We start from the raw sequence: 15,000 nt of genomic DNA on the forward strand, positions 1-15,000 counted from the left end.
ACGAAGGAGATGAAGTAGGTGTCGATGGCGTAGACTGAGTTGAGGAAGCAGGCTCGGTAGGAAATCCTTTGATATGATAATCTCCTGTTTAAGTATACACGCATAGCTATAGATGATAGCGCAAATTACCCTATTTACAGCCAGGCATGATTTAAATGGGCGTAGCTCAACGAGATCGGATCGGAAGCAGGAAGACCTTAGACTGCAATGACCAGAACCAAGGTTGCTGACCAGCGGTTTTTGTTGAAACAATGGTTTGCTGGGGGCGCTCAGTCTCGTGGGCTCAGAAAACCTGGTTGTGGTCATTGTTATTTAAGGTTTTTTTTCTCGGAAGCAACCACACTAACAGTCGCCATAATCTCTGTACATGATCTCGGAGACAAACGCCACATTCAGATGCAATGACCTGGAAGTCGATTTTGATGAAGGAGGAAAATCAGAACACCGGGACTACTAGGAAATAAACACTCGGAGTCAGTGAGTTCGATTGAAACTCAGCGACAAGCGAACCTTGGACCAATGCCCTTGGGGGTTTGAGCAAAGGACGATGGGCACAGGGGTGGGAGATGCGCTTGATGACCGCTATTCCGACAGATGTCCCAAACCCCTCTTCCCCCCGTTTCGCATATACACAGCATGGGGTATTCCCAGATGGTCAGGCATTAACCCCGCCCAAAAGACCTGACCTCGGTTGTTCAAAAGGTGGATAACGCTATCCACCGGATAAATCGCTATCCAGCGGATAAACACAAGCAAAACCAACTGAGTTATCCAGTGGATAGCGCTATTAACCTTTCGAACAACTGGAGCCAGATGATAAGCAAGTTATAATGCTGAGTTATCGTTTTTACAGATCACGGTTGTTCAAAAGGGATAACGCTATCCACCGGATAAATCGCTATCTAGCGGATAAACACTAGCAAAACCAATTGAGTTATCAAGTGGATAATGATTTATCCACTGGATAGCGCTATCCACCCTTCGAACAACTGGAGCCTGAACTTCGATGAACAGATGGGAATCGTCATTTTAATGTGGACAACCCGTACACAGGATAAAATTCGAATACGTTATCTACAAAGAAATGAAAAGGGAGTTCAAGTAAAATTTGAAAAACATAAAGTTAGAATTTGAAGAGAGTGTGGTTTAAATGATCATCGATGTCCGGTTAAAAAATGAAAATGGAATGAACGATTCAGGTAGAGTAATATCGATGAATGCAGGATGAATTGCAGGAAGTCTCGTTGTTTATGAGTCAATCACGCAAAGGAAAATTTAGTACAAACGCTCCTGCAAAAGTTACCGGGAGGAATAAGCTGACCTCTTTTCTTCAAGATGTAGAGTGAGAATTTGAAAATTAATGACCATTAAATAATGAAATAGTTGTAAATAAAGAAAAATTGCGTGGTTGTCTTGGTTTTCTTAGAGATCTCAACGCATCTTTAAGCATTTCATGAAAACACTAAATCTGACTCTGAATCCAAAAGTGGATTTTGCATTTTCTGATTTTTCCCAAATTTATAAAATCCAAACTCCGGGTGGATTCTTCAGAACAAATCTAAATCTGGATTTTGAGATTCAGATTTTTGGCGTTTTAGGTAACGGGATTCGAAAAAGCACGGTATTCTTGACAAGGAGTTTTCCATACAAAACCAGTACACAAGATGTGCATTTAGCGTGCATAACCCCTTAGCCGAACTGTTTTGTTGGCGCCATTTTCTCCTGTCGAAGATACGACGAGGTCGAAAAAGGTAGGTTTTTCAATTTTACAAGAAAATGGTACTTGACAGCAAAAGTTGGCACCTTTCCCACAGCTTAACAATTAAGTCCTTGCTAAGTCGATTTGGAACGTAGAAGAGATGTTCTTTGTCACCTGTTTTTATAGATTTGTTGAGCTCTTTCATTTCTTGTTGCGTATTTTCAGTTAAATCCATGAACCCTTAATACTTCATTTTGTAGAATTCTTCCAAAACAGACCAGATTACTGCCATTTTGGAGAAAATGGGGTTGGTTTAAGAATTTAAGGTCGTTCTGTCCCAGGTCTCCACTTCGGGTTGTCATGGCAAATAATCTTCTTTCCGAGCTTTGTTTTTTGAATGGTTAAGCATCCTTACGATTTAAGATCACTAGTTCTTTTCTGGATTCTCCCAAGAAAACGCACCTTAGGCAGGAGCCCTCCGTGTCCATACTAGTTCTTTGTCACGGCCTTTTCACAGATCAACCTATTTTTAGTCTAGTTCTTAAATAAGGTTTGGCTTGCACAATCTCCATCACATGGGCAACAATTTCTCATGCGAGACTTGTAATTAGATGGAAAGGTCTGCTTTCGCGGGAACGTCAATCTAAAAATAACTCGTTCTGTAAAAACGCTGTTCCAAAAACACAATGAAGTTGTACGCGCCTATTCGTGGACTCCTGCCCTAAGATATCAGGCCATTTCCAAGTTCATGTCTGCCTCCTCTTCAAAGCGAGTCTAAGTGCGAAGTTTTTGTGAGGGTAATTAATTCTACTGTACATATGAATGAGAACTAATTTTCGCACTTAGACTAACTTTGAAGTGGAGGCAGACATGAACTCGGAAATGTCCTATTTCCACTGCTGCAGCAGTTCGTCGACAAATGGCGGTGAGCTTTGATCGCAGAACGTTTCAGAACTGGCATACTCAGTCTCACCTTGTGCTTTCTTCCTTATAGCAATTCTCGGGTTGTAATGTGTCGGTCTCGCTTTCCTTGGCTCGCAAGCTCCGTTGCTGTTACAAGCTACTGAATAGCAATCATCTTCGATCATAAATGCCAAGTCACAAGATTCCCTCTTGCAGCAGGACTGCATGCACAAGTCCATATTAGTGGTTTTTCCGTTGTCAGTGAACGTGCCAGCGTTGATTCCACCAACCAAGGTGTAATTGTACAGGATTTGTCCATCCCAACAAACGGGATTTTTCTGTTGAGTGGAAACTAAAGGAGAGACACTAAGATCAGAGTTAACCGTCTGAGATCCATGTGTGTTATCTTGCATGTCAAATGACAGACTGTCGGACAAGACGTCTTGCGGAGTGTTCTCTGTTTGACCTAAATGCAATTTTTCGTAATTTGAAAATCTATTGTGGTAATTGTTGTCATAGTAACTAGAGGCAACCTTGGCCTCGTTTCCATCACCAATTCTGATGTTTCTGTCGTTTTGTAGGAATTTTTCAATGTCTTTGAGTTCTGTGTTGTAGGTCCAATCCAATCCGGGTGAAATTCCAGTCCATATTCGTTGGTTTACGGGGTTCAGCGTTTTCAAATCGGAGTTAGAGTCTTGCGCTGTCCCGTAATAACCATCCATGTTTTTTAGGATTTTATTTGGTGGTGATTTTAAATAAGATTTAAACTTTTTGCTTTGCATCTCGTTGTCGTCAAAATAGTAAGGAATGTCGTACACGTTCATTTGTCCGTCCTTAACACTGTTCACCAGCCTTTCATAATTCTCAGCTGACGTTGAGGGGGTGGAGTCATCTGTCAAGAATGTGTCGCCTATATTCTTTCTATCCATTTGTTGGTCGCTGCTCAGTTTATTGGGCTGATAACTTACGTCACTACTGACGTGGTTCCCTACGTCATTGCTCAAGTCAGTGTCCAGAGATAAGGCCGTTGTGTCAGCGTATGTGCCGTTAACAGGGGTAAAGTTTACCGGAGTCTGTTTTTGTGGTTGATCATTAAGTAGGCGGTCCATCATGCTAAGAAGTGATTGCAGTTTTGGCCGTGGAGAGACTGTTGAGTACAAAAGTGGCTTGTCAGCTCATGACGTAGACATAATACGCGTTGCGAGTCTAGACCAATCATCAACATCATCATCATCATCATCACTGTCGTAATCAGAATCATTGTATCCTCAATACATCCACCATGAAAGTTAAGGCAAGATTCTCCGAGTTTGTTCAGTCGGATTTGAATCATGTAACACCCCACTGATCTCTTTTCGTTATATTAGAACTATCGACATTCGACCTAATTCTTTACCGTAGGGGGGAACATTCTTGCATGGCTAAGACTATTTACAAATACGCCTGACTGTATTTATGGTTTACTGATTTAATAAATTTGATGTTGATGATAATGATGACGTGGTCATGATGATGATGATGATAAGAAGACAAAGACAAAAACGAAGCCGAAGATGAAGACGAAAAAGGAGAATACGAAGAAGAATACGAAAACGAGGAGGAAGACGAAGACGATGAAGGAGAAGAGGAAGAAGAAGAAGAAGATAATGATGAACAAGAAGAAGAGGAACAGAAAGAGAAAGAGGAAGAAGAAGAAAAAGAAGAAGAAGGAGAAGAAGAAGAAGAAGAAGAAGAAGAAGAAGAAGAAGAAGAAGGAGAAGAAGAAGAAGAAGAAGAAGAAGAAGGAGAAGAAGGAGGAGGAGGAGGAGGGAGAATTAAGGACATAGGGAAATCAGCGAACGCGATGTCAAGACTGTCGAAATAAAGAACCAGTACGGACAAGAACCATACCTCGATAGCGATAATCAAATGCATGGCCACAGAGCTCTATAAGACTAGGCGGAGTGATTAGTTTCAAACGACGTCTCATTCCTCGTTCTTGTCTGTGAGTGGTTCTTTTAATTATCAAGTCTTATTAAACATGTTCGGGTCACTGTTCACTAATGCGACTCCGTATACAATAGTAAATAAATTATGAGTTTTCGTAGACGTGTATCTCACTCAGTTTAGATTATTAGCATCAAACCTTTGTCTTTTGCCTTCTCGTGGTGAATATACGCAACTTTAGGATTGTATCTTGATGGATTTCTGGCTGGACGCGTTTCACACATTGATTCATTCACACACGAGACCCCATAGCATTCTCCTTCCAACATAAATGCTACATCGCATGTGTCCTTCAAGCAGCACCGCTCGCTACAAATACTCATGTTTTCGGCGTCTCCAAGATCAGTAAATTTTCCAGCATGAATTCCACCTACTAATGTGACATCATTGTGAACAATACTGGTCCTGCATTGGCTGAGATCTGCTAACGGATTTGCGCCTAGGGAATTCAAAAAGTAAAGTAAATGCTTCTTACTAATCGAATTGAAGACGCTTACTGATATTTGGAATTTGGCCGAGGTACGTAATTTCACAGACGTTAGTAGGGTAAGTAGTTAGTTTCTCTTTCATTGGCAACAAAAAAAGACGCAGTATGAACTTGTTGGAGCGTGACAACGTGAAATGGCGTCGCCTCAAGTATAATGCAACTCTTGTGAAACAAACTTCCCTTTCTATTTAGGGTGCGTTCGATTGACCATATTCCGGAATAAGAATACGTTGAGTGATGATTTGAAACGGTTTGTCTGGGGTTTTGAAGGAACAAGGATAATAAAGATATGTTTAAAATGGCATTTTAGAAGGTATTGACTATTTTAATATGAATCTCCGTAAAAACGAAGGATTTCTAACTTCTCTTCCAAGTTTTATTCCGGTATGCGGTCAATCGAACGCACTCTTAATCTTATTCAATCTTGAAATATCCCAATTGCAAGACTTGGCGCCTTTCTTTTTGTAACTCTTATTCTTGGAAGCCCTTCAAAAACCTTATGATCCCAAGTAAAAAAAGGACGGTGCTGAATTTATGAAAGTTAAGGCAAGATCCTCCGAATACGAAAGAAAACGTTTCGACGTTACTAGCACTTGAAGGAGACTGATAAGCGAGACGGACAGCACTCACCAGTTACTGGTTCCTTCTTATGCTTGACATAAGCAATTTTTGGTTTATAAAACGGAGAAAAGGCAGGCTTTGTCCCACATAAGGCCTCATTATAACATGATACTGAGAAGCACTGCTTGCCAAGCATAAACGCCAAACTGCAAGTTTCGAGTTTCCCGCAGGCTCGGACGCAATCAGTCATGTTCGCGACCTTGCCTTTGTCACTAAATCTTCCAGCTTTGATGCCATATTTCAGTGTAACGTTGTGTAAAATTTCACCAGCCGTGTAAGTGTTTCTGTGCGGCAAGTCATCCTGCAATGTCAGATAATTTTCTTCAATGTATGTTGACGGTGACGGTGAGGTGGTTGGTGACCGCTGAGTTCCGACGACATCGCTTGGTAAAGCACTGGTAGCGCTCCCTGTAGGGGTAGTGTTTGGCGTTGAGCTTCCGGTGGGAGTAGTCTGTGAAGTCGAGCTCCCCGTAGGAGTAGTGTTCGGGTTGGAACTCCCACTGGGGTTGGTGTTTGGTGTTGTATTTTCTGAGGAATCTGCGTTAGGTGTTGAGGTTCCTGCGGGGGGTACTGTGATATTGTGGGTGCTTTCTGTAGGCTTTGCTCCCAGATTATCTGAACGAGAAAGAATTCTTAATGATAATGTGAAATGTGGGAAAAACTTGACGGTGCGGTAAGGATTATTGATAGCTCAAAATTTGCCCAAAGTGTTCATGAAACGTCACCAATTTTTTTGTTGCAAACGAAGTTGATGCACTTACCAATCAGCCTATACACATTGTTAGCATATGATCCTCCCAACCCATTATGACATTTTCGTGATATTCCGAATTTCCGGTAATCAATTTCCGCTCGTGAGCCACCAAAGCACATTCCACCGCGCTGAATAGCAAATATAACGAAGCCTTTTCTCCGAGCAACTTGTCCGCACTTGAGTAATGGATCAGGTCGGGATTGATAAGAGTCTTCTAAGATGGGATCAGAATGTTCAAGTAAAGGGAGGGCGTGGTCAATAGAGTCATTCCAACAACCAAGAGAAACGTAAGAACCTGAAAAGGATAGTGGCTAAAATTAATAAACACATTCTTCGTAAGCCACTTAGGACTTTGAGAATAACCAACATATGCATCTTCTCTTTCGTTTCTTTCACACGTACTATTACGCATGATGGTGATGTAATATTTGTAAAGCGCATTTTTTGTTGCATCTACTTTGCACCTTACTGATTCAATTCTTAAATTTTCAACCTGGGTTATTAAGTTCCTAGGCCCGGTTTTTCGAAAGCCGATTAACTTAATCCAGGTTTAGCGTAAAGTATAGTTTCATATTTTCAAGTTTTTGGTGAAAGTTTCTTTTCCTTATTTTTGTTTTCCAAGGTTGACTTCTTCTTATGTAAAGTTTTGCCGATTATCAGCTTTGAACAACATTTGGGAATAGAAAAAAAATATCCTTGGTTAATTTTTAAACTGGGATTTGGTTTCATCGGCTTTCGAAAAACCGGATCCTGCAGTTCTGCCCTGGGTTGCTCGAAGCATTGCTAACGCTAACCAGCGTTAAATACCATGGAAACCTATAGGTTTTGATACCCCTTAACCAACGGTTAGCGCTAACCAGGCTTCCAGCAACCTGCCCCTGCTTGGTTCACTAAATCTGGGTTTACCTCGGTGTAAAAACCTGTGAAACTTTTTCTTTGTTTTGTTAGCTCGTGGTGGGGTTAGGTTATTGTTTGATGTTTTTTTGCTCTTTTGTTTTACGTCATCCGTGAGTTTCACAGGCTTTTACACCGACGATGATCCCTAAATCTCGATTATCGGTTCAGACACCGTTCGATCGCACCGAGTTTTGCAAAGCTGAAAAAATCATGGAGGGAAGCGAAATTCCCAAGTATCCAAACACCGGTTTAGAATTCCTTAAAATTCCGTAAAACAATTTTTTTTTTCAATTCGCGCTTGTTAGATAGGAGATTAGGGAGTTTAAGAAAAGGCAACGGCTTCAGGCAACATAGGGAGCTTACGAAACGAGGACGACGACGACTACGAGGACTTCATTTAAAAATACAAGTTTGCGTTATTAATATCACTACAAAACTATTTCATGTCGTTTCGTGTTAAAAATGTGTAGTAACTGTCGAGGAATTAAACTGGTATGACTCGGTTGGAACCGTAGAGAGAGAACTGAAAATTCATCGTCATGTGCTAACGTCCTCCACAGAACCTTGAATTTGGTCATTTCACGTCGTCATTTAGGAGATGACGGCAAAGAAATGTAACAAAATGTAAAACGCACGTGCAGAGCGTGCAGAGCCATTGTTTTTGCTCAATAAAGCTATTGTTTTGTAGCGTCGTCGTCGTTACGTAAGCTCCCTAATGACGCGACGAAGCAAACGAATCTTATTTCGGGAATGTTGACACAGGCACTTTCCAAGCCGAAACGGTCTTGGAGTAATCGCGAAATTCTTACAATTAAGGCAAATAATATGCGGTTAAACGTTCTCGAAGCCGGCATCGTTGTCGTCCTTAAGGCCGGGACATACTAGGCGATAAGTCACTGCGACACGTCGCCGCAACAATTCGCCTTGTGTGACACGGTTAATTTTATGAAAATTGAAAATCATTGTCGCTGCGGCAGAATTTTGTCGCCGCGATCAGTCGCACGACTTCAAACCAGTTTGAATTCGTGCGACTAACCGCAGCGACAAAATTAGAAAAAGCAGCATTGTCGCACCTTGCGTACACTTCCGGCAACAAGTCGCTGCGACAAAATATAAATGAACCAATGAGACAGCGTCATATGGTCAGCCATATTGAATTAGAAACTAGTTCACATTCCTCTTCATACGAGATCACTGCGTGTGCACCGAACAGGCGTCGTGTCGCAGCGACTTGTTTTGCGAGTAGTACACAGAGAGCAACTTGTCGCAGAGACCTGTCGCTGCGACTTGTCGCCTAGTGTGTCTCCGGCCTTTACTTAAGCTCGCTCATTCTTTTTTCTTTAAGTTCAGCTAAAGGAAAAGGGAAGAGAATAATGCACATGAAACTGACCAGAATCTGTTAGCCGGTAGACATCATTCACAAACAATCCTCCAGTGCCATTCTTGCAAGCTGAAGATTCGCCAAACTGGTTAAACATTCTCCCCGCTGTTGGTCCTCCAAGGCAGGCTCCACCATTTTGGATAGCAAAGACTAAACAAAAAGTCAAAACAATGTTAGGAAGAACGTCTATGCTAGAGTCATGCAACGTCCATGAACGCTCAAGCAAGAGTCCATACTTTGCGTCGTGAGTTGACAACAAAGCCCGTCTTTCCCTACGTTTAGAAACGTGACTACTAGCCCAGCTGCCCCTCAACTGGTGCATGCCACTATTTTTTGGTTTGTCATCATTTCAGACACTTTACAGGATACAAGATGAACTGTTCACTAAATCAGAGGAGATTAAAGCTTCATGATTAAACCACCGCGAGTATGTTGCTGTTGAACATGTGCCTTTAGTTTTTGGGAACATGCGACAAATATAGTCTCCTCAACGTCATCCTTTCAAGAGTTCAGTACTATATGGATTACATTTTGTCAAATCTAAGACGGTGTCACTGGAAAAAGAATGAAGCCTTCGAGATCAAAATTTATAATTTTAACTTTTGCTGCTTTAAGCTGTTTCAAGAGTACAGTACGCAAGAGAAAGAACGTGGTATCAAATTTGTCCAGAAGCTCATGACTTTGAAACGTTTCACTCAGGTTCGAACTGGGGTGGGTTTTCCTAGTTTCCTTATTTGGATGTAACGTAGCCTCCATACACAGCCGTTTTTAGGCTCGGTAGGCTCGCGGAGGGACAAGGCTACCGAGCCTAAAAATGGCTGCGAAGGAGGCTAGATGTAACGTAGCTCGCGCATTTTCCCGCCCGTGCAGCTTCGATCTTATTTTTGTCCATATTTGGGCATTCCAAGGAAAAGAGTTGCAAGTTACACGCTTCAAGGTCACGTGCTTCTGGTTTGTTGCCATCAGCGTCAGAAACGGTCGTCATTAGATTCCATCCACCAAAACCACCCTGGCAGAGAGAGAGACTGAGGTTGAATTCAAACACACTTCGTGACGCCTTGTACATAGTGCTTCGTGTCAAGCCACCTTCACATTAACATTTAGAATATCTATACAGAAAGTATCCCAGACATTCATAAAAGCTAACCGTAGGCCTAATTACGACTACAGAAAAGTTTCTAGGCCTAAGGTTAGCTTTTATGAACGTTTGGGATACTTTCTGTATAGATATTCTAAGTGTTAATTCTAAATGTTAAGGTGAAGGTGGCTTGAAGCGAAGTACTATGTACAAGGCGTCACGAAGTGTGTTTGAATTCAACCTCAGTCTCTCTCTCTGCCAGGGTGGTTTTGGTGGATGGAATATAATGCCAACCGTCAGAAACGTGTCTATCTTTTAACCAAGTTTTGCGGGGAAATAAACCAAATGTTGTTCGTAATTCAAATCTCCCGGGATTAAGGATATTTGTGTATCAGTTGAACTAGATGATTTGTATCATAATGTAGTAGTCACATTTAAGTCATATGGAAATACCTGGAACAAAACCTTTAATCCCAAAGGGTTTGAATTGGGTACAACATTGAGTTAAGCGAGTTGGTCAATAGACCACTTTCGATATATTAAAATTCATTCCAAAACAAAAGGCATCATCTCGAGGCTCTGGGGAATAAACTCATACAAATCCTTATATTTTTCCCCAGAGCCTCGAGATGATGTCTTTTGTTTAGGCCTGAATTTTAATATATCGACATTGGTCTATTGTTTATTTTCCCGCAAAACTTGGTTTAAAAATAGGCACTTTTCTGACGCTGATGGGGACTGGGCCAATTTTGTGAAATCTCCCTCTTGTGTGATGGACTCTGGGTTGTACATGTATTACCTTTGTAGTTGTGTTTCCCAGCAACCTGTGCGCACGTGTCAATCGGTTTCTCTCGCTCGGCGAGTGAGCCCTTCAATAGAGGATCAGATCCTTCTAAAGTAGCGACGGCAAAAGAGTCTGTGTCTTTCCAGCAACCAAGAGATGCATACCAACGATTTGCTACAAATACATAGTACGGAAACAAAGTAAGAGCCCTGAAGATCGAAAATCCCGAAACTTTACGGGCCATTTTGGGGTGTCACAATTCCCTTTGTAACTCAAGAACGGAGAGGATTTAAGTCGTCAAACTTCACAGTCAGTTTTCTTTTTGTTACCTTGAAAACAACTCAAAAGATCGGCTTTCCTGAACAAGCGGTTTGCAGGTTCGCAAATGGCTTTTCGGGCCCGAAAAGTTCTCGGGGACTTTCGAGAACCGGGCCCCTGGCCCTGAAACTCTGCGGGTGTTTTTCTGCCGCTAATATTCCCCTTGTGCCCTAAAATGTAACACCTTTCAAAAGCATGAAGCAATAAAATTATATTTCTCTTTCTTCTCTCGAAAACATGTTCGATCGGCTTTTGAATGGCGCGGAACTTGCCCTGGTATGTAGTGAACTTTTGGAACTGATAGAGTTGAACTCCATTGCCTTATATTAATTTCATCTTGTGTTTTGGTTTACACCAAAGAAAGAAATATGTACGGGTGCGACTAAACCTTAATACCAGGATAACGTAGCAATCCAGTTGATAAGTCGCAATTCTCTGGATAACACAATTGGTTTGAAAGTGCTTATCCGCCGGACATAGTGATTTTATCCCGGGGATAACTCAATTAGATTGAAACTGAAGTGCTTATCCGCCCCGGCGATAGTTATTTATCCCGGGGATTGCGCCGAAATTATTCCTAGTCCGCATAGTAGGTTCAACAATGCTTAATACGAGAAGAGTGTTTGAGGCACACCACTCTTTCATGATCCAAGTGTGTCCAGGAATTTCCGTAATCCTGGGTCCGGTTGTTCGAAAGCCCTGTAACTTAATCCAGGATTAGCGTAAACTTTTGTTTCATGTTTTCAACTTTTTGGTGAAATTCTATTTTGCTTATTTTTGTTTTGCAAGATTGACTTCTTTTAACGTAAAGTTTTGCCGAAGATCAATTTTGAACAGTATTTGGGAGTTGAGAAATAAACTCCTTGGTTAATTTTTAATCTTGGATTAGCGTTAATCGGCTTTTGAAAAACCGGACTCTGATTAGATGTGGTCTTCAAAAAGAGATGTCTTGTTTTTGCTGCTTATTTCTAAAAATCTTTCTGTTTAGGGCTAGAGGTTATGGGATATTTTGTGGCCATAATTGTCTTTACTCCTAGACGAGAGTGATCAGTGTGAAGTTTGGAGCAAGAGCACGAGGCAACTTCGCGATGTTTATCAAAATCGGCGCGCGTCTAATTCCGCACAATTCCAATCTCGACCCCAGAGCCCTTCTCTTTCCTGAGGGTGAGAAGAGCTCTGGGGAACCCTGAAACAAAGTGTCTTCTCATTGGTTTTCGTGAAGAACATTCAAAAGCGTCTCTCTAATTGGTGCACTCATGTTAGCACGAGGAGTGAGCAGACGCAGTAAGGTTCAAATAGCCAATTTTTGGCTATAAGAACCCTACGGCGCGTATTCTTCTATATAGAGTTCCCCAGAGTCTTGGGTCGATCCGAGGCTCTGGTGACGAGAGTGTGTACATTTACATATCTGTTATGAAACGAGAAGCCATGGCTGACTCGAAATCACGTGGAGCACTCAATGAAATAGGCGGGTGTCTCCCTCTTATCTTAAGAGGATCAAAACAAAACACTGGTTTCATTAGCTTTGCCAAGCCGCAAGGCTTGAGAGATCTACGGGAAAAGATCTACCTGGGATTTCATCGTCAGGTGGACTCCAATTAACATAGGCTAATCTTGGGTGATAATACTCGGACAATGCTGGTTTCATTTTACAAGAGTCATAGCCTTTACACGCCACAGTAAAGCAGTTATCCCGGATAAGGAAAGCCACGTTACACCCTTCATCTGCGCAACAAAATGCCGCACACTCGTCCATATTCTTAACAACGCCCTTGTCAGTAAAGTTGCCAGCCTTAATGCCTCCTTGGAGAGTGACGTTGTAAACTGTGTTACTGACAGTGAATGGGGAACATGCGTCCGGGCTGGGTTTTTCTGCACCTGGTAAGGGATCTACGAATTAAAACACAGGAAATTTATGAGGTTTGCTAGCTCAATAAGAATGTAACCAGAAACACACCTAGAAAGATCAATCAGAAATTATAATCAATAGATATGAATTCAACAAAGGAAAACAGTCAGTGCTAAATCATTAGAAGTTGTTGATTGTTTTACATTACACTATTGGCTGTTTATTTAACCACAGTGTTTTAAGGACGGTGCCTTCTAATTCAAAGGTTTTTTTGGGCGGTTTACTGAATATGCGGGAAAAGCAGATCTCAACAAGCGTTATTAAAATCCAAAAAGAAAATTGGGGGTAACCACGCATTTTTCAAAGATAATTTATCAACAATGTTAGCAAAAAGCTTTTAAATACAAAGCAATGTATGGCGTTCCTTTCCAAATTAAAGCTTAATTATCTCTGAAAAATGTATGGTTACCCCCAATTTTCTTTTTGGATACCAAGAGCACTTGCTAAGTTCTGCTCTCTCCGCATAAATTTAAACCGCGCAAAAACACCCCTGCATTAGTAAGTACTACCGATAAGAAATCCGAGTATCTGGAGATGCGCACAACGTATGCGCAATAACAATAGTAGGCACCGTCCTTAATTAGTCTATGGGAGCCTATTGGAAACTGAAACTGACAAACAGTTGATAAAAAAAAGATGCCCAGTGTTATTTGTTTGTCTCGTCGATAGAGGGTTCGTACCAAGTACGAGAAACTAATCTGCGAACATATCGTGGCTAGAAGAGTCCATATAGAGGATGTCATAAAAATAGTCGCCACTTACCCCCAATCGGTCTTCCATTGCCACGATAAACATATGCCACAGTAGGGTGGTATACGGAGGGCTTTGCTCTTTTGACCTGGCACCCTTCGATATCAGCGCATTCGACGGCGTAGCAATTCCCTTGAATCATAAAAGCTATGTCGCATTTGTTGTCATGACAACAGTGGCGTATGCATTGATCTATTGTTTTAGTGGTGCCATAGGTGCTGAATTTTCCCGCGCTTATGCCGCCCACCAGTGTAACGTTATAACTCACTGCTGTGTGATGGCAAACTGGTTGCACATCAGAGGCCACCTTTGACGTCGGACCCGGAGTTGTCCATTTGCTTTCTGCGGTGCCATCAATAGAAATTTCTTTAAGAAAGCGACACAAAAGAAACTTTACTCTTTGTTATCAAATGGAAATTAACATAAAGTATGAAGTATGGAGCAACTAAGAGGGTTATACGAATCAAATATCAAGTACCTTGTTTTAGCTCTAAACGCAGCAGAGTTGGAAAAAAAAGCCTTTCTCCCTTTTTGTTTGATGTCTATAAATCTAATTCACGTCTTTATCAAGATAATTTTGTTAGTTAATTTTAAAAAACTCGTTCTCTGGTTAAAAATTACGAGAATCGAAAGAACAAACTTTCGACTGAAAGGACCTACAGTCTTCCACGGGTGAAAGCGAGATGAAAAGCGATTAAAAAAATTAGAAACTAAATATGTAAAAAATTAAAAGCAATCGTGAACCTATGAAAAGAATGTTGTACTGCCCATGGAGTCCACGTGAATCATTGCTCGCACTGGGAGTCACCAAGGTATGCCAAGATTACAGGACTCTATTTCACATTCTTCTGATAGATTTATGCATTTTTTTCATTTTACTAATTTTTTTCGTATTTGGTCACCAAATTCTTTATCGCTCTTCATGTCAACGAGGCTAGAAAGTCCAATTAGCAAAAATAAAAATAAAAAACAATTTATTGCCTGCATTCTTTGCCTCTGGAGTGTATTGAGGATTTCCAAACTATACTTAACATCAATACTGATTCTCTTCCGTCACCAGGGCGCTTGCAAGGCATTGACCTAATTTAAAAAGACCAAATAAACTCACGTGGTTCGAGATTGATGGATGACAAGTGAGACACAAAACTTATCCTAGGATTCATGTTTGATGGACGTGCTCTCTTGGTTTGGCAAAGTAAGTCGTTGGCGCATTTCACCAGGTAACAAGTGTCTCGGATCATGAAGGCCAGGTCGCAATCTCTTCTCAAACAACAGTGTCGTGTGCACAGGTCTATGTCATGCACGTGCTTTGCCTCTGAAAATGTCCCGGATTTAATACCGCCTACCAGCGTCACGTTATACTTGGGAAGTGTGACAGCGCATCTTTGGCTGTCGCTGAAAGGCAGCGGTGGACTTTCTGTCTTCTTTGTAAG

At 41.4% G+C, this 15,000-nt stretch overlaps 1 protein-coding gene across 1 annotated transcript in view; it reads right to left on the minus strand.

The window, feature by feature from the left end:
* LOC137983685 (uncharacterized) overlaps positions 1–15,000 on the minus strand; it is a 40,445-nt gene that overhangs the window by 13,426 nt on the left and 12,019 nt on the right. The window contains exons 7-16 of the mRNA XM_068830847.1: positions 14,676–15,000; positions 13,580–13,933; positions 12,478–12,798; positions 10,606–10,764; positions 8,738–8,878; positions 6,458–6,745; positions 5,706–6,311; positions 4,728–5,027; positions 2,673–3,749; positions 1–84 (exon numbers count right to left, since the gene is read on the minus strand). The exon at positions 1–84 is cut by the window's left edge and continues 69 nt beyond it; the exon at positions 14,676–15,000 is cut by the window's right edge and continues 11 nt beyond it. Coding sequence (XP_068686948.1) covers positions 1–84; positions 2,673–3,749; positions 4,728–5,027; positions 5,706–6,311; positions 6,458–6,745; positions 8,738–8,878; positions 10,606–10,764; positions 12,478–12,798; positions 13,580–13,933; positions 14,676–15,000 — 3,655 coding nt within the window. The remainder of the gene's footprint in view (positions 85–2,672; positions 3,750–4,727; positions 5,028–5,705; positions 6,312–6,457; positions 6,746–8,737; positions 8,879–10,605; positions 10,765–12,477; positions 12,799–13,579; positions 13,934–14,675) is intronic.

This window comes from Montipora foliosa, chromosome 13 (assembly GCF_036669935.1).
Source record: "Montipora foliosa isolate CH-2021 chromosome 13, ASM3666993v2, whole genome shotgun sequence".
Lineage (NCBI taxonomy): Eukaryota > Metazoa > Cnidaria > Anthozoa > Scleractinia > Acroporidae > Montipora > Montipora foliosa.